The following is a 27,345-nucleotide window of genomic DNA, read 5'->3' as shown; positions in this document are numbered from 1 at the left end:
CGCCTCTTCGGCGAGTGCGATGCAGTCCCCGGTGTCCGATCTGGCGAGGGCTGCTTGGACGTGTTCGGGCAGCTACGTAAGGAACAGCTCGCGGAACAGGAAACATGGGGGTTCGGACCCCAGGAGCGTCAGCATGTGGCTCATTAGTTCCGAGGCTTTGGAGTCACCTAACCCTGGTAGTGTCAGTAAGCGGCGAGCGCACTCCGCCTTGGTAAGGCCAAATACCTGCAGCAGCCGAGTCTTGATGGCTACATACTTGTCAGCATTCGGGGGGTTCTCCAGACGGCTGATGATCCTCGACGCCGTCGAGCTATCGAGGGCGGAGACCACGTACAAATATCGGGTCTGGTCCTGCACAATGTTGCGGAGTTCAAACTGCGCCTCGGCCTGCACAAACCAGGAGGCCGCCTGTTGTTCCCAGAATTGGGGGAGCTTCAAGGCCACAGCGTTGGCATCCATCACTGGCCTGCGTTCCGTGTCCGCCGCGAAAAACGATTGCGAGGATTCTGGGTCACCAATGTAGGAGTCTATGCACTCCTAACAAAAACACTGTGAACTAAACTGGTAGTTAACAAACTTAGTTTAATGCACTGAAAGTATTACAAAACAAGAAACGCAGGAGAAACTCCAAACAGGTCTGTGCACCAGCTCACTCCACGAGGACTAACTGGGAACGCCCTTCAACCCTGACGTCATGACATCATCACGTTTCCCGCCATTGGGAACATCACGTGACCCACGTGATGACGTCATCGCGTCAGATCGCGATTTTATCGATCCCGCGCTGTTTAAACAGGGCAAACATTAAAAGGTAACAATAATGATTAAAGACAAATGTACAAGTTACTGTGAGAGTCTCTTTGGTGGCTTTGCCACAAAGGTTTATATAATTATTTGACTGGTGAAGGGGAAATTTCTTACTGCCCTTGGGCATTTAAATTGTGTTTTGTCCCTCACTAGAAAAATCAAGGAATGCATATGTAAACTTTGTCTGTGTGCTTGTGCAATCTGTTGCAGACATGCTGCTGCTGCTCACAGGGAAGGAATTGCGCCTATTGGCCTAAACCATTGCAGTACAGCCGAGGCAGGGGGAGCTGCTGCAGAGAGAGGTTCGGGTTGCTGGTACAGCCTCCTCCGGCCAGCAGGGGCGCTGCAGAGCGGCAGTGTCTGGCGCTGGAGTGACCTTAACTCCCACTTCCTGCCCGGGCACCCAGGACCCGGAAGTTAAACAGTGGATTTGGTGGCGACGCGTGTTGCCTCCGGATGGATCTAAACCGAGAATATTGTTAAAAAAAACAATCAACACGGCGGGCGGACCGAGCCTCAGCACCGGCCCCGCGAGAGGACAAGACCGGCCCCGCCGGAGGACAGCACCGGCCCCGCGAGAGGACAAGACCGGCCCCGTGAGTGACACCCCGACTGTGTCTACAACACTGGGATAGAGGGATAGGGTGTGAAACACAACATCTGGATATAGGGATAGTGTCTATCACAACATCTGGATATAGGGATAGTGTCTATCACAATACTGGGATATAGGGATAATGTCTGTATCACAGCACTGGGATATAGGGATAGTGTCTATCACAACATCTGGATATATGGATAATGTCTATCACAACACTGGGTTATAGGGATAGTGTCTGTATCACAGCACTGGGTTATAGGGATAGTGTCTGTATCATAACATAACATCTGGATATAGGGATAGTGTCTATCACAACATTGGGATATAGGGATAGTGTATCACAACATCTGGATATATGGATAGTGTATCACAACACTGGGATATAGGGATAGTGTCTATCACAGCACTGGGATATAGGGATAGTGTCTGTATCACAGCACTGGGATATAGGGATAGTGTCTGTATCACAGCACTGGGTTATAGGGATAGTGTCTGTATCACAACATGGATATAGGGACAGTGTCTATCACAACATCTGGATATATGGATAGTGTCTGTATCACAACACTGGGACATAGGGATAGTGTCTGTATCAACACTGGGATATAGGGATAGTGTCTGTATCACAGCACTGGGATATAGGGATAGTGTCTGTATCACAACACTGGGATATCGGGATAGTGTCTGTATCACAGCACTGGGATACAGGGATAGTGTCTATCACAACACGGATAGAAGGATAGTGTCTGTATCACAACATATGGATATAGGGATAGTGTTTGTATCACAACATATGGATATAGGGATAGTGTCTATCACAACATATGGATATAGGGATAATGTCTATCTCACCATCTGGATATAGGGATAGTGCCTTTCACAACACTGGGATATAGGGATTGTGTATCACACCATCTGGATATAGGGATACTGTCTGTAACACGATATAGGGATAGTGTCTGTATCTCAAACACTATCCCTATACCCATATGCTGTGATGCAGACACTATCCCAAAATCCATATGTTGATAACATATGGATATAGGGATAATGTTTATCAATATATGGATATCGGGATAGTGTCTATCACAACGCTGGGATATAGGGATAGTGTCTGTAACACAACATGGATACAGGGATAGTGTCTGTTGCACTCCATCTGCATATGGGGATCGTGTCTGCATCACAACATATGGATATAGGGATAGTGTCTGTCTCACAGCATATGGATATAGGGATAGTGTCTGTATCACAACATATGGATATAGGGATAGTATCTGTATCACAATATATGGATATAGGGATAGTGCCTGTATCACATCCTATGGATATTGGGATAGTGCCTATCACAACATATGATATAGGGATAGTGTTTGTCTCACAACATCTGGATATAGGGATAATGTCTGTATCACAACATCTGGATATAGGAATAGTGTCTGTCACAACACTGGGGTATAGGGATAGTGTCTGTATCACAGCACTGGGATAGAAGGATAGTGTCTATCAAAAGATGGACATAAGGATAGTGTCTGTATCACAACATATGGATATAGGGAGAGTGTCTGTAGCACTCCATCTGGATATGGGTTTCATGCCTGCATCACAACACTGGGATATAGGGATAATGTCTGTATCACAACATATGGATATAGGGATAGTATTTGTCTCACAACATGGATATAGGGATAGTGTCTGTATATCACAATATATGGATATAGGGATAGTGGGCTAAAAATTCGGTATCGCCGCGCCAGGTCTTTAGTGCCCGAAATTTTGCGCTCGCCCGGATTCCCGTAGCGCCCGCCTGAAATTCAGTTGCGCCGCCCCAAGACGGAGGCGGGCGCTATTGCAGGGTTTGGCCGCCTCGTTTGGGGCGATGAAAGTCAGTTTCAGGCGTCCAGCTGCCGCTGCGGCACCCGATGCGGTGCGGCAGGCTGGGGTACTGCAGGCCTCCTCCTTCTCTTAAGGAGGAGCTGCCTGCAGCCGTGAGATCGCCGCTGGATTCCCCCGGCAAATGAGCCCGGCACCACGGAGAAGTGCCGGGCTCGCGGGAGTCAGACACCAATGCCGAGGGGGGGTGGTGCAGGAGTCCGGGGAGGGAGGTGCGGCCAGGCGGCCGCCGGGAAAGCGGCCGGCCGCCCCTCCACCTTTATGCGCCGGCCTCTCGGAGCTGCAAGGCACCGTTTTTCAAACGTTGTTTGCGGCCGCTACGGGCGAGGCGGTCGCAACTGAATTTGGCCATCGGCACGGAATAGCATTGGAACCGGGGCGCTGCGCACACCGATGACGTCATCGGTGCCGGCGCAGCGCTACCGGCTAACGCCGATGTTAGGGACCAACTGAATTTCGGGCGCTAAAAAACTTCCGGCGCAAACCACTCTATAGCCAATAAGTGGGCGCAAACGCGACTGAATTTCTAGGCCCGTGTCTGTATCACAATATATGGATATAGGGATAGTGTCTATCTCACAACAATATGGATATAGGGATAGTGTCTGTATCACAACATCTGGATATAGGGATAGTTTCTGTCTCAACATATGGATATAGGTATAGTGTCTGTATATCACAATATATGGATATACGGATAGTGTCTGTATCACAACATATGGATATCGGGATATTGTATGTAACAACACTGGGCTATAGGGAATAGTGTCTGTTATACAACATCTGGATAAAGGGATAGTGTCTATCGCAACATATGGATATAGGGATAGTGTCTGTATCACAACATATGGATTGAGGGATAGTGTCTATCCCAAATGGATATAGGGAGAGCGTCTGTATCACAACATATGGATATAGGGATAACGTCTGTATCACTACAATATGGGTATAGGGATAGTGTCTGTATCACAGCATATGGATATAGGGATAAAATAGCAAAATACTGCGGATGCTGGAAATCTGAAATAACAACAGAAAATGCTGGAAATACTCAACAGGCCAGGCAGCATCCGTGGAGAAAGAAACAGAGTTAACGTTTCAGGTCTGGGACCCTTTCTGATGAAGAGTCACAGACCTGAAACGTTAACTCTGTTTCTCTCTCCACGGATGCTGCCTGGATATAGGGTTAGTGTCTATCACACCATCTGGATATAGGGATAGTGTCTGTATCACAGCACTGTGATATAGGGATAGTGTCTGTATCATAACACTGGGATACAGGGATAGTGTGTATCACAACACAACATCTGGATATAGGGATAGTGTCTGCAACACAACATCTGGATATAGGGATAATGTCTATCATAACACTGGGATATAGGGATAGTGTCTATCACAACACTGGGATAGAGGGATAGTGTCTGTAACACAACATATGAATATAGGGATAGTGTCTAACAACATCTGGATATAGGGATCGTGTCTGTATCACAACATATATAGATAGAGGGATAGTGTCTGTATCAGATCATATGGATATAGGGATAGTGTCTGCATCATCACAACATATATATAGATATAGGGATAGTGTCTATCAGAACTAGGGTTGCAAAATTCCGGGAATTTTGTGAAAGAGGAAACTTTCCATGGGAATTTTTGGGAATTTATGGGAATTTTGAGTTATTTTGCACACTGATTTTGTCTCTGACCCTTATTATCTTTGTCATCAAAATAGACATACTGTTCCATACAAATAAAAACAGGCTTTCAAACATTTATTTAGGTTATAATTTTGAACTTTATTGAACCCCCACAAAAAAGACCCATCTAAAATAAAATAAAAAGAGCGCCAGCTTATTTAGCCTGTAATTTGTCCTTATTTTGTCCCTTTGAGTCTTCTACTCATGAGTCTTCTGAGTCTTCTGCTCATCATTGCTCCTCCTGATTCTCTGACTCTGGCTCTGACGTGTCCATTTCCTCCTCTGTGTCACTGTCTAGCTTCTGTATCTGGCTCAATAAGTTGTAGGTTCGCCTGGATAGCCACCAGTCTCTCGATTCTCTTGTTAGTCAGCCTGTTGCGCACCTTTGTATGCATATTCCCAAAAAGTGACCAGTTTCGTTCAGAGGCCGCTGATGAAGGTGGGATTTGGAGTATCACCGATGCAATGGGTGACAGGGCCTCAGATGCACAAAGTCTCTTCCACCAGGTATGTGCACTGATATGCTTGCATGATTCCCATATCCTGTCCCCATTCCAAAGACCTTGCTTAGTAGAGAACTTTGCCAGACTTCCCAGAACTTTGCCCACGTCCAGACTGAGGTGGCGTGAGAGGGTAGAAATCACACTGTAAGCGCTGTTCATCTGTTCTCCAGAAAGTATTGGTCTCCCAACATGCTTTGGGTCCAGTATGTATGCTGCAGCATGAATCGGCTTGACACAAAATTCTTGACGCGTCTGTATGAATTGAAAAATTGCCTTCTCTACTTTGAGCAGAGGAGATGTGGGTAGGGCAATGCTGATTTGTTCTTTTAAATCGGCAAAAAGCCTGAGAACATCTGACAAGACAGCGTCATCTCCTTCAATCTGAGCAATTGCAGATGCTACTGGTGAGAGTAGTTTAAGGCTGCTAACCACTCTCTCCCAAAACACATCATCCAACGGTATTTTCTTGATGGTGGTTTCCATATCCCCAGACTGGGATATTGCCATTTCTTGCAGCGACTCCTTACCCTCCAGAAGGCTGTTGTACATTATGACAATGCCACCCCATCTAGTGTTGCTGGGCAGCTTCAGTGTGGTGTTCTTGTTCTTTATCGTTTGCTTGGAATTGTAGGTTGCTGCAACTACCTGTTTTCCCCTGACATACTTAACAACTTGCTTGGCTCTCTTGTACAGTGATTCCATGGTTCTCAAACCCATGACGTCCTTGAGGAGCAGGTTGAGCCCATGAGCTGCGCACCCAATAGACGTAATATGAGGGTAGGCCTCCTTCACTTGAGCCTAAGCAGCCTTCATATTCACAGCATTGTCAGTAACTACTGCAAAGACCTTTTGTGATCCAAGATCGTTGATGACCGCTTTCAGCTAATCAGCAATGTATGTGCCTGTGTGTATGTTGTCCTTCGTGCCTGTGCTCTTGAAGAACACTGGGAGAGGAGTGGAGACGATGTAGTTTATGATGCCCTCCCCTCGTACATTTGATCACCCATCTGAGATAACTGCAACACAGTCTGCCATCTCTATCGTTTCTTTGAGCTTTCCTTGGACTCTGTTATACTCAGCCTCCAGCAAATAAGTAGACAAAGCATGTCTGGTGGGAGGACAGTATGCAGGGCGAATGAGGGGTGAGCCTGTCGCATATACAGCTCGAGCTCGAGCAAGGCACTCATCTGCATTCTTTTGGCTATGGTTATGCATTGTATCAAAGAGCCTTCCAAGTGGGCCAGGAGTTGCTGATGATGAGGAGCCTGATGCTGAATGTGAACCATCATCTTGAATGGAAGCAGATTAACTCTGGGCTGACTGCTGTGAGCTTTGAGTGAAGTTGTTGCATTTGGATAAATGCTGCTGCGCCTTTGTGGCATTCTTTACATATGGCTTTGTATAGTGTTTGCACATGTACATAGTCTTTCCACCTTTAATGCCTGGGGTAAAATGCTTCTACACATCCGACGGTAAACGTGGCATTGTTCTCTGCAGAGAAATAAAGGGCATTCGTCTCTGTGTCGAACTGCGGTCGATCAGCACGATTGCAACAGGGTGAGTAAATTTTTCCTGAAGCTCCATGTGATGGAAGCATGACCTGTGCATGCACGACGCTACATCACCAATAGAGGGAGCTAATCGCTCATCCACTCATCCAACCAATCAGGACACATTTGTTCACAGTCACACACAAAACTTGTAATTATTAAAATAAGCCAAGTAAGAAGATAAACATATATTGATTAAGAAATTCCTTAATAATTAAGATTCCATCTCTGTTACTAATTTTAAGAGAGGACCTGTGGGGGGAAAAAAATGAAAAATACAAAAAAAAACAATATTCTGCTCGCATGTGCTTTTTTGGGCATAATTCCCAAGCTACACTTCCCGTGGAAAATTTCCGGAAATTTACCGGAAACTTTCCACCCCTTCACAACCCTAATCAGAACATATGGATATAGGGATAGTGCCTATCCCAAATGGATATAGGGATAGTGCCTGTAACCCACCATCTGGATATAGGGATAATGTCTATCACAACATTGGGATATAGGGATAGTGTCTGTATCCCACCATCTGGATATAAGGATAGTGTCTGTATCACAGCACTGTGATATAGGGATAGTGTCTGCAACACAACATCTGAATATAGGGATAGTGTTTGTATCACAACACTGGGATATAGGGATATGGTCTAACACAACATGGATATAGGGATAGTGTCTAACACAACATATGGATATAGGGATAGTGTCTGTATCACAACATATGGATATAGGGATAGTGTCTGTATCACAACATATGGATATAGGGATAGTGTCTGTAACACAACATATGGATATAGGGATGGTGTCTGTATCACAACATATGGATATAGGGATAGTGTCTGTAACACAACATATGGATATCGGGATAGTGTCTGTAACACAACATCTGGATAATGGGATAGTGCCTGTAACACAACATCTGGATAATGGGATAGTGCCTGTATCACAACATATGGATATAGGGATAGTGTCTGTATCACAACACTGGGATATCGGGATAGTGTCTGCATCACAACACTGGGATATAGGGATAGTGTCTGCAACACAACATCTGGATATAGGGATAGTGTCTGCATCACAACACTGGGCTATAGGGATAGTGTCTGTATCTCACCACCTGGATATAAGGATATAGCGTCTGTATCAGAACAGTGGGATAGAGGGATAGTGTCTGTATCACAACATCTGGATATAGGGATAGTGTCTGTATCACAACATATGGATATAGGGATAGTATCTGTCTCACAACACTGGGATATAGGGATAGTGTCTATCACAACATCTGCATATAGGGATAGTGTCTATCACAACATCTGGATATAGGGATAGTGTCTATCACAATACTGGGATATAGGGATAGTGCTTGTATTGCAGTATTCTGTATATTACTTAGCAACTTTTTACAAATATACTGTTGTATTAAACCTAGCTACATATGTACAGTGTATAATAGTATATACAACAAAGCAACAGCTACATTTTTATAATATAGTGACATAATTAGCCTAAAGCTAACTTAAATGTCAAAAATAAACTGGCAGCACAGTAACATTTTCATGGCTGAAAGGAGCTGACTATTATCATCGATTTTCAGTCGTTATAAATTGCACCATTAGTGAGCAATGGTCCTTGCATGCATTTTTGTGTGCACAAAAGGATCGCTCTCATCCCTCAAAATCACACTGATGTAAGCATGCAGTGAAAATGTGGATTCCACTTGTACTGATGTGAAATGCATCTTTCTTACTTACCCAAAGGCTCATCCCACTACATAGAATTACATAGGGCCAGAATTTGTTGTAGGTAATAACAACGTTCGCCGTTACTACCCTTTTGAAACTGACCGCGACTTCAGGATTTGGCGCATGCGTATCTCAACGTGGAAATCCTGAAGTTGCGGTCAGTCATTCACTGCTCAGACACTGGCTGCGCTCCAACCTACCCCCTTGCCCCATAGCCGGCAATCAGTGTAATCTGTGAAATTGATGAAAACTTGGGCTTTCCCGCGGTAATATCACTGTTTAATACCCCATTAAATGTTAGGCCTTGTTGGATTAGGTGTAACTGGGATTTAACAGTGTATTGACTGCTAAACAAACATTATGGTCCTGAAAAATGAATTTTAATTTGTGGAGTGTCAAGTTTCTCCATATTAATAAAAATAACTTTTTTAAAGTTTCTTAAAAATTGTAATACTTTTTTTTATAAAAGTAACACTTTTTTTAAAAAAAAGCTTGTTCATGATATTTCAGGTTCTACCTTATATCCCCATGTAAGAGTCCCAATCTTTGTTTGCTCTCTGTAACATTTAAAAAAAGTGGGGATAAAAGCAGCTTCTAATTTCCTGGTTCCCTGTCTCTGAGAATTCTGCAATGTGATTGGCTGCTTCGATCGCACTAGGGAATCCCCACTATACTGCGCTGCAGTCACCTGCGCGTTGATAAAGGCAAGCCTTTTGCCACAGAGATCGCGGTATCTCTGTGGGCATCTTTCTTCGGGACCAGCGGCGAACGCCCTTGCTTCGCCGCTGACTGCAAATTCTGGGCCATAGAATATCAGTCACGGGTTATACATGAGTTCAAGTCACTTAGGGATGAGGCTGGAGGGCGTGTGATGATTGTGAAACAGTGTGCGAGGCAGCAGTGAATGCCTTCAGACGAGAACGGAAAGAAAATAGTGAGGATCAAAAGTGAAAACGGTGCAGTGTAAAAATAGAAATATTTTTGTTTGCTCATCTTCCCTTCTCTGCAAAATAGTATCTAGATTCTTACCATCACCCGGTACAAGTATAGTGTACATAAGTAACTTAAGTACATTTTATTGGATACAATGGTACTAAACTTATTCAACACCAGTAAGAGTTTCGAAAGGTGAAAAGCAAATCAACAGTTACTACCTCCCTCCTTGCTGTGACTTCAACAGCTTTACTGTTTGCTAAAATACAGAAGTTACCAAAACCTTAACAAGCCAACGTACACATTTCTTTTTTGTTTCTTATTTGGACTCCTATCATTGCATATTTTAATATCCAATTTTATCGGAGTGCAGGATAAGAACTTTTTCATGCTGATGCTCGTGCACCGCCTCACTTTCATTAATGAAATTTGTAAATTTTTTTTTACGTTTTGTTGTGTTGCGATCAAAACAGGTATTTTTTGAGTTTGTCCTTCAGTTGCCATTTTACATTGCTTGTACTCACCTGCCATATCAACAGATGTGTTAATATTTTTGTAATAGTCAGCTGCTTTTATTCCGAAATAAACTGCAAACAACACTCTGGTTACTGTCTAGATTTTCACAATTTGAGCCAAGTATTCAAATTTAAGGATGATCCTTCCAAAGAGAAGCAATACAGTGCCACCTATGAGTAGTTATAAGGTTCACATGTAATCATACTTCAAATTAATATTGCTTGGTGCAATTAACATTCTTTACTCTTTTTAGTATTTTTGAACAGCAGAATTTCTTTATATCATTTGCTATCAACATATCTATCTATCTAAAGGTTTTTCCTGCCTCTCCCTGCTCCACTTTCTGCAGCCTGGAGACACAGCTGTGCAATGTTTGGGTGAGCTTGGATTCTTTCGCTCGAGTGGGGAGTTCCAGCTCTCTTTGATTAAACTGTGTGTGTGTGTGTGTGTGTGTGTGCGTTTTAGTTTGTGTGTGTGTGTGTGTGTGCGCGTGCGTTTTAGTGTGTGCGTTTTAGTTTGTGTGTGTGTGTTCTGGAGCTACATTGCCCATAATGCACTGTTACCTCCATCTTAGGCAGTCCCTCGGAACCTAGGATCACTTGCTTCCACATTGAAAATGAGTTCTCAGGTGCTTGGGTTGACGTGCGCTTCGCTTCCGCTTGCTCCTGGCGAAGAGACGCCAGGTGTTCCGCGCCTTCATAAATAACTGCCATGCAGAAAGGGATCCTGCTCCTGCTGTCGGAAATTCTTGCCCCGTTCACAAATTGTGCTTGTGTTTGTGGATCGGCATCCATTAGTTCTAATCTTGTTAACAACCCTGTGCAGTAATATTCCTTCTCTATTACTTTGGAGGAAGCTGACAAAGATAATCTGACATTATTAAAAGTCGAATCCTACAATATATTGTGAAATCAAATGTATTTTAGGTTGCTGCTAACAACACCTCTTTCAAAAAATTTCAATGAGGGCGGGTGGTTTTATTGGTTTAACACAACCCTAAGATCAGAGGGCTTAATCATCTCTAAATGCAAACTTTTCCCATAAAAACTGGTATAGACATCAAATGCTTTTTAATGGTTACTGTTGTACTCAAATTACCCATTTTTCTCAAATACTGCAGTATATTGCCATTCACCAATCAAAGGTTACCATGCTAAAATATTCAGTAATAATTTAAATAAGTACACTAAGATATATAAAGATCCACTTGTAGAAATTTTCCATACGCTTGAAAGGGACAACACAAACCTAATAGTTAGGACTTGTACACTTGATTTATTGAACGCTAACCTGGGAAAGACGAGGAAACTTTAACCTTCAGGTAATAATGCAACTTCTTTTAAAATTCTCCTTCCAGACATTTTACTGTAAACCCAGCTTTTCTGGAACTTGTTCACTCGGGTGTGTACCAGTGATGGACTGCGCACCAGACTCTGGGTATGTTCACTATTTAGCATGGAAATATCAGGGCAATTGCAAGTGTAATTACGTGTGAAATCTTAAAGCTTTGTTCATCAGTACTGTTTAATTGTTTTGATCCTGCATTTCACAGCTTTTACTGTACAATCACACAACTGCTTTGCCTTATTTAGTGACACTACATTAGACATATTTGCTAAATTAAGCATCTTCTCTTAAGTCCCTCCTTAAAATCTACCTCTGACCAAGCTTTTAGTCACCCCTCCTAATATCTATGCTTTTGTGTCAATCTTGTTTTCTGATTACGCTCATGTAAAGCGCCTTGAGCTGTTTAAATGAGCTATATAAATCCAAGTTGCTGTTGAAACATGCTGCCTGACCTGCTGAGTGTTTCCAACATTTTCTGCTATTTTGTAAATAGCCTGATTGAAAGTTACTTTATAATTTTTTTAAAATATAAAACCGCTGGCTATTGTCAGAATAGTCTGTCCATTAATCCATTGGTTATCGCTCGCTTGACCTCAAATTGTCCTCTAGAACCTCAAACTTGATAAATTAAGAAACTGCCATTTCTGAATTGCTGACCTCCCTTTGAAAATGAGTACTTTGGGAAGTGACTAATGGACCTTAGTCTTACAATCACAATACAAGAATGTGTTATTACACAAAAGCAAAATGCTGCGGATGCTGGAAATCTGGAATCAAAACAGGAAATGCTGGAAATACTCAGCAGGTCAGGCAGCATCTGTAGAAAGAGAAACAGAGTTAACGTTTTTGATGAAGGGTCATTGACCTGAAACGTTAACTCTGTTTCCCTCTCCACAGAATGCTGCCTGACCTGCTGATCAGTTCCAGCATTTTCTGTTTTTATTCCATTAATGCTTTATTATAGTCTTCATCAAACTTTAAGTGCTTCCCAAACATCAGACTTGGGATTTTTCTTAATGAGGAAACAATGAATCTCCAATTTGTGTCTTTGTAAGTATTAATTCACCCTGATCACGTTTCCAAAAAAAAGCGTCTGTGCATCAAATTTTCAATCCATTTAGAGAGATTCCCAGATTTTGGGAGCGATTATGGCAAGCGATATTAAACTGACTGCAAGTGTGATCTGTGGCTTCTCGCTGACACAGCCACCAGTGTCTGACATTTGGTGGGTATATTGGCTGAAAAGGGAAACGGTGCCATGATCGAGAATTGCAACTAGTCCATGTGCATGCTTCTGTTCGTGTGAAATTCCTCTGTCTGCTATTTTAATTTGGTTTATTTTAAATGGGTTAATGCCTCTGCTAATCTAGTAGGCAGAGGAATGTCATAGGAACGTATTAGGTGTTTGTTTGCTAATATCTCCAAGAGTGTTTACTAGGTCAATATTGCATACAACCAGGAGATTCTCTGTAAAGCTTGATAAATTTCCATTAAGCTGCTTTGGCTTACAAAATGAACATGCTGTAGTGTCTTTTGTACATCTTCCCATGAAAAATATGAAACATTTATCCTGAAGTGCTTAATCTGATGTTGCGAGGCTTGTATGTACAACTATTAAAGGAGTGGCATACTTTAATTTTAAACTAATGCCATCTTTTCTAAGCGAGTTTTCAACAAGAGCTGGAATTGCAGGTCGGATACTCCAGTGCCTAGTACAATAGTTTCTGTAGTGCACTTTGCTTGGGAAATGTGATCTGACTGTAAATGGGTGAAAATGTGTGGGTGTATATCCTTCAGCCCAGCAGCACTGCGAATGGTAACTCTAGCAGTCACAGAATGACTCCTTTTGCTTTTCCTGAAAGATTTTTCAAGAAACTTTGTTTCGCATATTGGTAGTAGGATTGCAGTGTTGGGGATTTTGCTACCAATAATGCTGTATTGAGGCATGGAACCTTAACAGCTTGCATTTACAGTGCCACCTCCTTAGCCATCTGTTCCCCTGGTGAGTCATTTTTGAGAGGACTGGTCACTTTTCTAGTTACTAACTTTCTCTTTGCTAAATTATGTGTTATGTGTATTTTATTTGTTTTCATTATTAACTTTGGTAAAGATAACGTGTTCCTGTATGCATTTAAAGACTGATTATACTTCAACTTGAGAGCCCCACAAGCAAAAACTGGCATTTATGAAGTGGAGCCTATTTAGGTTTGGCAATGCAGATTTCTTTTAATGTAACACTGAGTGTCTATTTTTAATATCCACTTGGAATATGAAAGCATAATAGTTCTGTTACATTGGTTTTATAGCTGCTCAACTGCTCCAGGATCCCCACATGGAGTGAAACAGGATGGAAGCGAGCCACCCAAAGGCCACGATACCTACAATGGATCGCAGAAAAATGAAAAGCGTGCTGAAAAGAAAAATGAAGAGGCAAGTAGTGCTGTCTGATGGACATGTTTACCTGGCAGTTATTCTGGTAGAACATCGTACAGCCTATGTTACTTCTCTTGTTTTTTGTTCCTCGTTCTGCTTCTATACATTTGCATTTCCAGCAGTGGTCCCTGGGTAGTGAACCTAGGTGTTTTCTTTAACCTCCTGAACATAGGGTCACACAGTGGCAGTGCTTCCACTCTCGCCCCAAACAAATGGGCTAACTCCGCTGATAGATTTAGCCTCATCAGGTGAGGATGGCATCCCACCAGGCTAGTGGGTAGGATTTGTTTAGCAAAGGGCCATACAACCCCAACAGTAGCTAAAACAGAGTTTTCCATAGTCAGTGTTACTCCTGACCTAAGACCAAGTGCACACTGTTGAGGTGTTTTTATCAATAATTGCTTTCCTGTTTCATTTGGGTCAAAAAATGGCCCCACCATTTTATCGCCAGCCTCACAGGCCAGAACTAGATTATGGTTTCTATTATGTAGATTCTTTAAGTACCCTGAGTTGTTATGTTCCTTGCTCAAATAAACTAGCCATTCTCAACACTTATTAGTTTCTAATGGTGAAGGGATTTAAGGTAAACGGGTGACTCAGCATCAAATAGGTGAATGAATTGTTCAGTACTACCATCTTGCAGAGAAGAAGCCAAGGGGCAGACGAGGGATCAATCCCCAATTCTATAGCTGTTTCCTGGCTATCTGTCAATTAAAGTCCTATTGATCCCATATGCAAGGCTGTCACATGGAACAATCCTCACACTTTTTTGCTAAGCAGAACGGTCTAGTTTTAAGAGCACCAACTGATGGCCTTTGGCAGATTGCTCCTGATAGTTGGTCTTCTGGTTGATGTGTCGGGCTTTGCACCCTCCTCAATTTGCATCACTTCAGTATGATTCCCAGGGGATAGAGAATTAATAAGAAAAATAGTTGACAACCTTAGTTTACTGCACATTGTGCCTGTGCTGGCAATCGAAAAATAATCTCTTTGCCCCATATTTTGCTATTTTCCCCATAGCCCTGTATCTTTCTCTGCCTCAAACTACTCTTCCCCTAAAAGTTGCAATAATCTCCGCCTTAACTACTCCCTGTCGCAAAGCATTCCATGCTCTGTGTAATGAGATTTTATCTTATAAATTCTCCCTTATCTGCCGATTATATTCATTCTTTGATTGATGTATACACTTTTACACACCATTCTACCCATCCATCCCTACAGAGGTAATAGCTTGCATTAAGTGGTTGGTTAGTTCCAGGCCCAAATGAGCTGGCGCAATGGCCCAGATCCTGGGGCTTTATAAGACACCCGAGTCATAACAGTGTTATATGTGTTCTCAACACATGGATCCCTGTAAACCATCAAGCTGGGCTTTCCTCTTACGGTGTGTGCAGTAAAGTGAAAACTTAAAATCTGGTATGAAATGTTGCGGGGAGAACCTAACAGTCCAAATACAGTTCATCAGACTATTACCTGGAGTTTTCATTCAAGTTAGGATGACCTTTTTAAAATAAAACTATTATACCGTCTGTTGAGGAGACTCAGCGGAACACTGAATTGGCACGCAGAACTGTCAACTCAGTTTAACTCTGACAGACTGATGGAATGAGCGTCTCCTCTGTCTGACTGTTGTAAGAGTCCTAATAAATGGAGTTCAGGTAGTCCGAATGCTGTGGGTCCACAACATTAATCTGTTCAAAGTTGAACATGAGGTTGTTAGATTCACTCAGAATAGCCATCAGGATGGGAAATGTCATTCTTGTTCCTTGGGGTGTTCTGAGAATGGAGTTTAAAAATTGTTATTGGGACAGAGTATATTGGGCAGTTGGCCATTCTTTACATGATTTTTGAACTCTTGATGCTGTCACTAAGTGGAAAAAATGGATAAGCACAAATGTTGATCATTGTCTCTCTTTTTAAAGTAGGTATGTTTTTTAGATTTTTTGAATGATTGGTTGAGATAGCATTAAACGTGTGCTTGTTCCCTTGGCATGGGTAGAAACCAAAGCACCTAATCAATTCAGTTGTACAGATACTTGTAATGAATGCCAGTTGATACTATACTTTTATCAAAATTCAACTTGCAAGTACACTCTTGACAAAATGATTAATGTCGACATCTGGCATCTTTTATTGAAACTTAAAACTGTTATTTGTAGGACTTCCTGTTTAAAATACAAAACCCCAATCAAGCAAGCATTTCACACCACATTTTATGCTGGCAATTCAAACATGTTTTTTCATTCTTGTCAGCAGCGTGTGACCAAGAAGAGAGGTTGGCCAAAAGGCAAAAAACGTAAAAAGAACATGCCCAATGGTCCCAAAGCCCCACTGACAGGCTATATGCGATTCCTGAATGAACGGCGTGAGCAGTTACGGGCACAGCAACCAGATTTACCTTTTCCAGAAATCACCAAGACATTGGGCAATGAATGGAGCAAACTCCCGCCTGAAGATAAACAGGTTTGTCGGATTTAGTGTCGTATCTGATTATGGCAAAGTTAATAAGGGACAGCCAGCGTGGAATTTTTAAAGGCAAATCGTGTCTGACTAACCTGAGTGAGTTCTTTGATGAAGTAACAGAGAGGGTTGATGAAGGTAGTACGGTAGATGTTGTATATATGGACTTTCAAAAGACATTTGATAAAGTACCTCATAACAGACTTATTTGGAAAATGGAAGCACATGGCATTAAAGGGACAGTGGTAACTTGGGTACATAATTGGCTAAGGGATTGGAAGCAGAGAGTAGTGGTGAACTGATGTTTTTCTGACTGGGGAGAAGAACTAGATCCAAAGCAATTTTCCTTTTGGTTGTGGGTTCTGTCTGAAGTTGCAACTTTTGTTATTTTTCAATCCCTTTGTCTTAACAACAGTGGTTTCCTAATTTTTTTGTAGAAAGTGCCATGGTTGTTGAACTAAAGCTTTAAAAAAAATGATTTCACGGGATGTGCACATTGCTGGCAAGGCCAGCATTTATTGCCCATCCACAGTTGTCCTTGAGAAAGTAGTGGTGGGCCTTCTGCTTGAACCACTGCAGGAATCAGTTACTCTCAAGCTCTTCTAACAGTTTGGATCTGTTGTCTCAGATGGACAAACATCATCTGACGACAAGGTGTCTGGATTCATCACTATGGTGATGACACCCAGCTCTACCTCACCACTACTTCGCTCAACCTCTCCTCTGCCTCTGTGTTGTCACACTGCTTGTCTGACATCCAGTCCTAAATAAGCAGCAATTTCCTCCAATTAAATATTGGGAAGACCAAATCCTTTGTCTTTGATCCCCAACACAAACTCCATTCTCTCGCCGCCAATTCCATCCCCCTCCCTGGCCACTGTCTCGGGCTGAACCAGACTATTCGTAACCTCAGCGTCCTATTTAACCCTGAGCTGAGTTTCCGACCCCATAAATGTCTCCATCTGAAAGACCGCCTACTTCCACCTCCGTAACATCGCCTTTCTCCACCCCTACCTCAGCTCATCTGCTGCTGAAAACCTCATCCATGCTTTTGTTGCCTCCAGAGTTGACTATTCCAGTGATCTCCTGGCCGGCCTCTCATTTTCCATCATCCATAAACTTGAGCTCATCCAAAACTCAGCTGCCCATATCCGAACTCGCACCAAGTCTCGTTCACCCATCACCCTTGTGCTTGTTGACCTACATTGGCTCATGGTGCACCTACGCTACGATTTTAAAGTTTTCATCCTTGTGTTGAAATCCCTCCATGGCCTTACCCTTCCCTATCTCTGTAACCTCCTCCAGCCTTACAACCCTCTGTGAAATATGCGCTCCTCCAACTCTGGCATCTTGTGCATTCCCCATCACTGATGGCTGTGCCTACAGCCGTCTAGGCCTAAGCTCTGGAATTCCCTCCCTAAACCTCTTCACCTCTCTCTTTTAAGAAGTTCCTTAAAACCCACCTCTTTGACCAAGGTTTTAGTCACCTGTCCTAATAGCTCCTTCTTTAGCTCAGTGTCTGATTACAGTCTTGTAAAGCGCTTTGGGACTTTTTACTACATTAAAGATGCTACATAAATGCAAGTTGTTTTTTGTTGAAGTAATTCCATGTCTAAGCAATGTGCTGCTAGATGTGCAGTGGATTATATAAGAACTTTTTTTTGTTGTGGCTATCTGTATTACTTTCACAAGTGTGTGAATTTCCATTTCATACACCTATTTCTCGCTCTCATCCTAGTTTCCCTCTTCCTGTTGGGCAAGAGGTATTTTTGTTACAACTCCTGACTATTTCATGCTTTTCCTGTTGTATTGAGCTTGCATTCACTTTGGTCTGTACCACAAATTATTTGGAGCTGACTTATTTTTCTTGGGAGTTTTATTCTCAACCTGTGCAGCCACTGGTCCTCCAAACCAGTGAGCTGTTTTATAATAAAAACAAAATGCTAGAGATACTCAGCAGGTCAGGCAGTATTAGTGAGATGTTTTCTCTTACATGTGAACTAAAAACAGCAGGTCCCGGTTACGGAATCAGTGGACGCTTGACCCCCTGCATATATTTTTACGGATGTCTTTTCATTTTTAAGTGCTACCTTGATGAAGCCGAACGGGCGAAACAACAGTACATAAAAGAACTGCAGGAGTATCAGCGAACTGAAGCGTACAAAATGAGTGCAATTGCCGTCCAGGAAAAGAAGTTGAGGAAAGGTAGCCCTGCTCTTTTTGTCATCAATACAATGTACTAACTACAAAATATTTGATTCGTTTAAGAACTGGATTGTTCGTAGCAAACTAAAAATAGATGTTTACTGATGCGTATCTTTTCATTGTATGTCAGATTGCAAAGAAAAAAACCGAAGGTACAGTAAGACACTGGTGGAAATTTTATGGATCAATGTTTTTCCATGATTGTGTTTTTCTCAATTAACTAGCATTCTATGGCTTTCTTTTAGAAACCACTCATTCAATGTCAAATGGCAGGCATGCTGAGGTAAGAGCTTTTAGAATGTGTTTCTGCATTATTTAAACATACTTTCATCATAGTAGTGTACTTTTTTTGCTTAAGGTACCTAAACAAAACTTGAGTGATCTTGGGGCATCTTCACCGCCCTCCCTCAACGCCCCCCCCCCCCAGCCCTCACCCCCACCCACCCCCCCCCCCCCCCGGCCAAACCGATTGTCTGCACTGAAATCTACATTCAATATTGCCAAGTTGTGTCCAAGCTAAGTTGCAGCTTAGGTAGGCAATTACAACAGCTAGCGCCATGAAATGTGCAGTAATTGACAGTGCACTACAGGAAACTTGTCCAGGAAGGAAGGGTCCAAACAAAAAAAATCTAGAGCCCTGAATTTGCGGTCGGTTGAAGGCCTTTGACACTGACAACAACTTCGGAATTTGGCGCATGAAATCCCAAAGTTTCGGTCTGTCAGTGATGGCTCTGAAACTGGATACGCTGTGCGCCCCCCACAGAGCTGGCAATCAGTGAAATCTCGTAAATCATTGAAACTGATGAAAACTTCTGCAGTAATTACGCTGTTAAATTTACCATTAAAAGCTAGACCAAAGGGATTAGGTGTAACCAGGGTTTTAACTGCGTATTGACTACGAAACAAAGGGCCTGGAAAACTCATTTTAATTTTGTGCAGTGTGAAATTTGTCTATTTTAATAAAAAATTAATTTTTTTAAGAAACTTGTCAAAATAATGTAAAAACATTTTTAAGTTTGTGCATCTTTATTTCAGGTTTGTCTTTTCCCCATGTGAGAACCCCAATCTTTCTTTTGCTCTCTTTAACTATTTTAGAATTTTATGTGCTTACCCACTTCCTTGTTGTCTGTGAAAATTCTGCCTTTTGATTGTCTATACCACTTTTCAGTCTTTCTATACTTCTGGTCTAACCACATCAATTAAATCGGTCTTTGCACAAGGGGATCCCCATTAACGTCCGTTGAATTGAATTCCGTGTTGGAAAACCCGAAGTTCTCGACACACGGATTACGGGATCCCTGTGCGGAGCGTACTTCGGGGCCAGCAGCGAATGCCTTCGCTTCGCTGCTGGCCGCAAATTCCAGGCCGAGGTTTCTCCGCTAATATGCAGAGTTGTAACCTTTTCTAGGTTGTGAGTCCTTACAGAGAACACATAGTTTACTTCATCATCATTGCTCTATGTCCTACAGCTGTAGCATGTGCTTAGTGCTTGGTACTGCTGAAGACAGCATTTTTTAAATTTGTTCCTGAGATGTGGGCGTCACTGGCAAGGCCAGCATTTATTGTCCATCCCTAATTGCCCTTGAGAAGGTGGCGGTGAGCCACCTTCTTGAACCGCTGCAGTCCATGTGGTGAAGGTACTCCCACAGTGCTGTTAGGGAGGGAGTTCCAGGATTTTGACCCAGCAATGATGAAGGATCGGCGATATATTTCTAAGTCAGGATAGTGTGTGACTTGGAGGGGAACTTGGAGGTGCTGGTGTTCCCATGCACCTGCTGCCCTTGACCTTCTAGGTGGTAGAGGTCGTGGGTTTGGGAGGTGCTGCCAAAGAAGCCTTGGTGAGTTGCTGCAGTGCATCTTGTAGATGGTACACACTGCAGTCACGGTGCGCTGGTGGTGGAGGGAGTGAATGTTTAAGGTGGTGGATTTAATTGATGTGGTTAGACCAGAAGTATAGAAAGACTGAAAAGTGGTATAGGTTTCTGTTTAAAGTCAGTCTTGCGTGGCAGTCTGAACCGGCTATAGTAATGTACAAAGCAGTTCCAAAAGAATTGGATTACACAGCTAGCTTTCAAACTGAGAAACAAGACCTGATGCATTTAAATACGTTCATGATTTTTTTTTTTTAAAGAACCTCTTCTTTGAGTTAATTTGCCTGCTTTCTTCCCTCAGAAGAATGACAATGAACAGCAAGGAAGAATGTCTATGTTTAATATTCCAATATTTACAGAAGAGTTTCTTGATCATAACAAAGGTAAGAAATCTTCACTGTCAATTAACAATTTTTTAGCTTGCCCATATGTGTTCAAATACTTGAAGTAAAAAAAACACTAAGTTGCATTTATATAGTGCCATTGACATCAAAAGGTATCATGAAGTGTAAGGAAAATAGACACTGAGCCAAAGGAGGTGGTAGTTAAATCGGTGGATTTTAAGGGTTGTCTTAAAGAAGCAGAAAGTGGAGAGTTGGAGGTGTTTAAGGATTGAATTGTGCAGACTGGGATCTCAGTGGCTGAAGGCATGGCCGCGGATGGTGGGGCGAAAGGGGAGGAATGTTCGAGGCCAGATTCAGAGGAACAGAGAATATGAGGAGGCACAGATGTAGGGATAGAGGAGGTTAGAGAGGTAGGGAGCAGTGAGACAATGGAAGAATTTAAACACAAGGGTGTAAATCTTAAATTTGAGCTATTAGGGGACCAAGAGCCAATGTAAGTCAGCTAGGACAGGTGTGATGGGCGAGTGTTACTTGTTGTGGGATAGGATATGGGCAGCAAAGTTTTGGACAAACTGAATGGTATGGAAGCTGGAGGAAGCCAGCCAAGAAAACCATGGAGTAATTGAGTCTGGAGGTGAAAAAAGATGTAAATGAGGGTTTCAGTGACAGGTGGGCTGAGATAGGGACAGAGGCGGGTGATATGGAGGTGGAAATAGGCAGTCTTTGTGATGGAGAGAATATATTGGTTGTGAGCTCAACTTGGGGTTAAACAAGGCACTGAGGTTGTGAACAGCCTGGTTCAGCCTGAGACCGTGGCCAGGGAGGGGGATGGAGTGAATGGCGAGGGTGCAGCATTTGTGGTGGGCACTGAAGAAGATTGCTTTGGTCTTCCCAATGTTTAGCTGAAGGAAGTTCTGGCTCATCTGAGGCTGAATGTCAGGCAAACGATCAGACAGCATCAAGGCAATGGAGGGCCATGCAGCATTCGTGGATGACTGGATAATCTAGCAATTTGGCAAATGAGTTGCATGAGGACCTTTTTATAGGGCCTCTAGAAATCCACCCAACTATAACTGGATTACCTGAATGTCACATTTTAAAATAAAATATTGATTTTACCTGCTTTCAACAGAACAGAAATGGAATTTGCCAGTTTTTATTGGGTTGATCACCATGTTGGCTTGACTAAGTCAGTACCACTCTTGCCTCAGTACTAGGGAGTGCTACACTCCTTCAAATGAGATATTTAACTGAGGTCCTGTCTGCCTATTCCACTGGTTCAGGTGGGTGTTGTCAATCCCATGGCACTATTTGAAGAAGAGCAGGGAGTTCTCCTGATCTATGTTCTTCCCTCCGCAAACTTCACCAAAAACAGATTAACTAATCATTCATTTCATAGTTGTTTTGGGATCTTACAATGGACAATGGCGGACGTGTTTGCCTACATTAGAACCGTCATTGTACTTCAAAGTAATTCATTGTGTGCGAAGGGCTTTGAGATGTTTCTGAGACATAAGGTGCTATATAAATGCAGGTCTTTTTTTATAATATCCTTGGGAACCATATAAAACAGTATAATGAAGGACATGTATAATAGAGATCCTTATTTGTGAGGGAATCCTAAAAAGCATGATATGCCTGGGCACCTTGATATATTGGAAGGTTCTTGTTCCATAATATGTTAAAGTGGAGCTACAATAAATTAAAATCTGACATGTAATGTTTACCAAAGTCCAGGTTGTTCACGTAATGTATTGTACAAGTCATTTTATAATCACTTTGTAAGTGTGCCCTCAGCTGTTGAAAATGCATCCGTGTGAAATGTGTTCTTTACAGATTTTTGGTTGCGGCAATTTAAATGTATTTATGAAACGGTACGATCCAAATCCTGTACGCCATGAAAATTAATTCAAAGATCTTGGTATTCAGAGACAGATGGGTCAGATGATTCTGGAAAGTTGTCAATAATTAAACATTACCATTGTACTGGAAGGTATAGTTTATGACGATCATTTGCATAAACTATAAAGGAAGAAACTGTTGTGCGTAAGAAAGAGGATGCAAAACAAAAGGGATTGATGCACACCTATCTTTAACATAGAGTGTTTATGGTAAGTGAAAACAACCTGCTTAATAAGCTGATCAAAATTAGATGAACTTTGGCACTATATAATTAATTAAAAAATATATATAAACAAGAAGGGAATCTTAACTGAAACAAAAATAGTAAATGCTGGGTATGCATACATTTTATCTATAATCTGTTGTCAGAACTGAAAACTGAAGCATAAGCTAGCCTTTTAGTACAGTTGTAGGGTAAACGGGGGGTGCGCAGGTGGGTGGGGGCAGCAACAACGGATAGATAGTCCAGTGACAGAAAGTTACTGGATTGAATGACCTGCAAACTGATTGAATGATTAAAAACAAAACTGATAGGTGATATAAAAGTTCTCGGTGAGGAAGTTCTGGCTCATGAAATAAAAAAAAGTGCAACTCGCTCAGCGGTTAAAAAGACATTGAGGCAGACACAAGAAAACAGTGCAAATTGGAGAAAGAAAGATTGGGGTGAAAAGGTTCAGTTGCAGGAGGTCTGAAATGAAAGCAAAATGCTGAAACCACCCAGTACATTTGCTGGCCCCAAGAAGAGGAGTGTGGAAAGCAAGGCAACACCCTAGTACAGAATCCCTCAACCCTGCTGGAACTGTGTTCTGATGAAAGGTCTCCACCTGCCACCCCTCCCCAGAAGCTGACAGACCTAAGCTGCATCACCAATAGCTCCATCACAAGAAAATAAGGGATGTAGCTGCGGTCTGACGTCACTAAAGTCAGTGTTCAGACTGCAATATTCCCAGCAGAGAGATGGTTATACAGTTCCTGAAGCTTGTGTTGAGCCTGGTTAGAAAAGTATAGGAGGCCAAAGACTGAGAGGTCAGAGTGGGAGTGGGAGGGGGTAAATAAAGCGATGAGCCACAGGGGATCCGGTTCACACTTGCAGACAGAATGGAGGTGTTTGGCAAAGTGTATTTGTCCCAGTCCGTGTTTGGTCTCCCTGATATAGAGGAGACCACACTGAGGGGCAAATGCAATACACTAGAATTTGTTGAATTATTTTGTTTTACAGCTCGAGAAGCAGAGTTGAGAAAATTACGAAAGAGTAATATTGAATATGAAGAGCAGAACGCAGTCTTGCAGAAGCACATTGATAACATGAGAAGTGCTAAAGAAAAACTGGAGGAGGAGCTGGCTGAGGAACAGAGCCAGAATGCAACTCTACACAAGCATCTCGAGAATTTACGGCAGTTGTTAACAACTAGCTTCACTAATGTCCCCCTGCCAGGTCAGAATGTCGAATATGTTAATGCGGTCAAGAAAACCATCCAACCACCACACATTTGCAGCATGTATAGAAAATATCAGGTAGCTGGGGTTTCAGTAGCCTCAATACAGGAAACTTTGTGTTATCCGGAGGCTAACTGTCCGGAATGCTCGAGCCACCGGCAAAAATCAGGAGCTGTTTCATTAGGTTTTTTTTCTTTTCGTTGCTTTTTTCTCAACAGTCAAGCTCTGCAAGGTCTCGCTGAAGCTGTTGCTAAGCTACAGAGACGCTATAGAGACGCTTGGACTGTTTAGAAGCTGTTGCTAAGCAACAGGGTTTGTTGCCAGATACGGAGCTCAAAATCTCCGTATGTTTCAACATTAGCGCTGGTTTGTCCGGCAGTTTTGAGGGAACGGCAACAGCTCGGTCCCGTCGGTGCCGGATAGCACAAAGTTTCCTGTAGTTGCATAGGCTGTTTTTGTATGACAAAAGCCAGGTAGACAGATGCCTAATTCAAGGACTGACATCCAGTATTTTTTTTTTTAATTAAGAAAGGCCAAAATCATTGTCCAGAACCTCACTAAAGTGGATAATTGTAGGAAAGAGGATGAAGTAAATCAAAATTTACTCAGGAGAGAATTTTTTTTAAAGCATATGCAAATTTAGGACTTGATTGTGTTTGGGGGAATCTAGGTATTTTAAGAAAATGTGTCTATTGCATTAATGTTAAAATACTAAGTTTTTTGCTATAGAAAATCTTTGTGAGATTAGCAGTTTCTCCTTGTGGTAGAACACAATCTTCCAGCATTACAATTTACCTCACCTGGTCCCTATAGTTTTTTTGTACAAAAGTTTTCTGCTTGTCTTAGACTTTTAATGTGGCATTTTCCATCCCTGGATATAGCCATTCATTTTACATTCATTTCTGTTGTAATCTGGTTCTAACACTTGATCCTAATCTAGTCATAATGCTTCTCTTAGCTTTTTGGTATTTTACTGCTTAAATCAGTAAGGGAGCATCTGGCAAATAGTGATCAGTGAATTTGATGTTAAGTTTGAGAGGGAGAGTCACAAACCAAGGTTTTAAATTCAAGGAAGTCAAACTTCAAAGGGATCAGCAATGAATTGGCCACAGTAAACTGGGCTGAACTGTTAATGGGTAAACCTACAGACAGATATTGTAAGTATTCAAAAAGGTATTTGGTATGATACAAAACCAATACATAACCTTAAAAGGCAACGGTTCCACTTGTGTAGTTAAGCAACCATTATCAACAAACAAGGTAAGAGAATGTTCCAAATTTTCCTGGGGACTTTACTGCATATGGGCAGAATGTCGCAGAAGAGGAAATTATGGAGTAGGTTACTTATGCCACTCCATATTTTCCTGGGACTATTGCATAAATCTGACAAGAAAGGAGCATCGTGTACATCTGTTGTTACCCTGAAAGAAACAAGAACAACTTGCGTTTATATAGGGTCTTTAACATAATAAAACCTCCCAAGGCACTTCACAGGAGCATAATCAGACAAAAATTAACATGAGCTAAAGAAGGAGACATTAGGACAGGTGCCCAAAAGCTTAGTCAAAGAGGTAGGTTTTAAACAGTGACTTAAAGGAGAAGAGGTGGAGAGGCTTAGGGGGAGAAATTCGGTATTGCCCCGTTTGGCGCGCGATTATCGGCCGGGCGCAGAGTTTAGCGCCTGGTGCTAATTATCGCCTCCGACTGCAAACTTGGCTTCTATTGCCCCTGGAGATGATTGGAGCGCTAAATCAGGCGTTACACACCTCTCTTAAGGTGCTAAGGCCGAGAGGCGAGGCGCCACCTCAGAGCGCTGGCGAAACTCATGTGATGTCAGTCAGCAATGGAACACAGACACTCTGGCGCCGGCCAGTTCTTAAAGGGGAGGGTCGATCTTGCTCTCCATCCACACCCTGCTCATTGCAGCCTTGAATCTTGGCTTGGAGAGACCTGTACATCAAATCTGCTGGAAAGAACAATGGAGAGGCCCAGGGAAAGAGCTCAGAGTGCAGCTCCCATAGACTCTTCTAAATTGATGCAAGGAAGGTCAAATCAAAATGAACCTGCAAAGTGCTGCTCACTACCCAAAACTCCTTCACACAGCATTGAATCTCTCCAGAAGTCTCTCGCTCTCAGAATACGTGGTGCAAAAATGTCGCCGACAAAAAAAGGCAGGAAGTGGTCGCCTTTAAATAGCGCTCCCCCCAATCCCTTCCCGACTGCAAAACGCTCCCCTCAACCTGTCGTTGCTAGCGGCGGGCGGTAAGGCAGGGGGCGCCACTCAATATCCGGTCCAGGGCGTTGCATGCGCGACTGACGTCATGATCTGTGGGCGCAGGAGATCGCAACGGGAGTGTTTAGCGCCGCCGCAAAATGTCTGGTCAATTTCGCGAGCAGTGCAAACATCGACGCGCCCGGGCGCCCTCAACAGGAGGCGCAAAGCAACTGAATTTTTTCCCCCCAAAGAGTTTTGGGGAGGGAAGTCCAGAGCATAGGGCCTAGATGGCTGAAGGCATGGCCGCCAATGGTGAGGTGAAGGGAGTGCGTGAGGCACAAGAGGCCAGAGTTGGAGGAACGCAGAGTTTTCGGAGGGTTATAGGGCTGGTGGAGGTTACGGTGAAATGGAGGGGAGAGGCCATGGAGGGATTTGAATACGACGGTGAGAATTTTAAAATCGAGGTGTTGGTGAACGGGGAACCAATGTAGGTTAGCGAGCACCGGAGTGATGGGTGACCAGGACTTGGCGCAAGTTAAAATAAGGGTGACAGAGTTTTGGATGAGCTGAAATTTACGGAGGATGGAAGATGGGAGGCCGGCCAGGAGAGCTGAGTCTGGAGAGAACAAAAGCATGGATGAGGATTTCAGCAGCAGGTGGGCTGAGGCAGGGGTGGAGATGGGTGCTATTACAGAGGTGCAAGTAGGCGGTTTTTGTGATGGAGAGGATATGGGGTGCTTATCCAATCATAATGTTTCTCTCAGTTTCTGGTCAAATAGATTGCGAACAGTCTGGTTCAGCCTGAACCAGTGACCAGGGAAGGGAATGGAATCGGTGGCTAGGAAACTGAGTTTGTAGTAGGGGGTCGAAGTCAATGGCCTCGATT

General features: G+C 42.8%; 1 protein-coding gene across 4 annotated transcripts in view; it reads left to right on the top strand.

Moving 5' to 3' along the window:
• The first annotated feature begins 1,211 nt into the window (after positions 1 to 1,211).
• Positions 1,212 to 27,345, top strand: part of LOC147124812 (SWI/SNF-related matrix-associated actin-dependent regulator of chromatin subfamily E member 1-related-like) — a 46,241-nt gene continuing 20,107 nt past the window's right edge. For 3 of the 4 annotated variants that reach the window (XR_015079067.1, XR_015079071.1, XM_085993455.1), the window contains exons 1-8: positions 1,212 to 1,403; positions 11,603 to 11,682; positions 13,899 to 14,022; positions 16,282 to 16,488; positions 18,570 to 18,690; positions 18,936 to 18,973; positions 20,863 to 20,944; positions 24,027 to 24,242. Coding sequence is in view for 2 of the 4 variants with exons in the window: in XM_085993455.1 (XP_085849581.1) it covers positions 11,660 to 11,682; positions 13,899 to 14,022; positions 16,282 to 16,488; positions 18,570 to 18,690; positions 18,936 to 18,973; positions 20,863 to 20,944; positions 24,027 to 24,242 (811 nt within the window). In the remaining 2 variants the exon portion in view is untranslated. The remainder of the gene's footprint in view (positions 1,404 to 11,602; positions 11,683 to 13,898; positions 14,023 to 16,281; positions 16,489 to 18,569; positions 18,691 to 18,935; positions 18,974 to 20,862; positions 20,945 to 24,026; positions 24,243 to 27,345) is intronic. The other variant, XM_085993466.1, reaches the window with a different exon arrangement.

Source organism: Somniosus microcephalus, chromosome 1 (genome assembly GCF_052327205.1).
Source record: "Somniosus microcephalus isolate GS21.2 chromosome 1, FLI_Smic_1.0, whole genome shotgun sequence".
NCBI lineage: Eukaryota > Metazoa > Chordata > Chondrichthyes > Squaliformes > Somniosidae > Somniosus > Somniosus microcephalus.
Note: the sequence above shows the minus strand (reverse complement) of the source record. Positions and strands in the feature narration are given on the sequence as shown.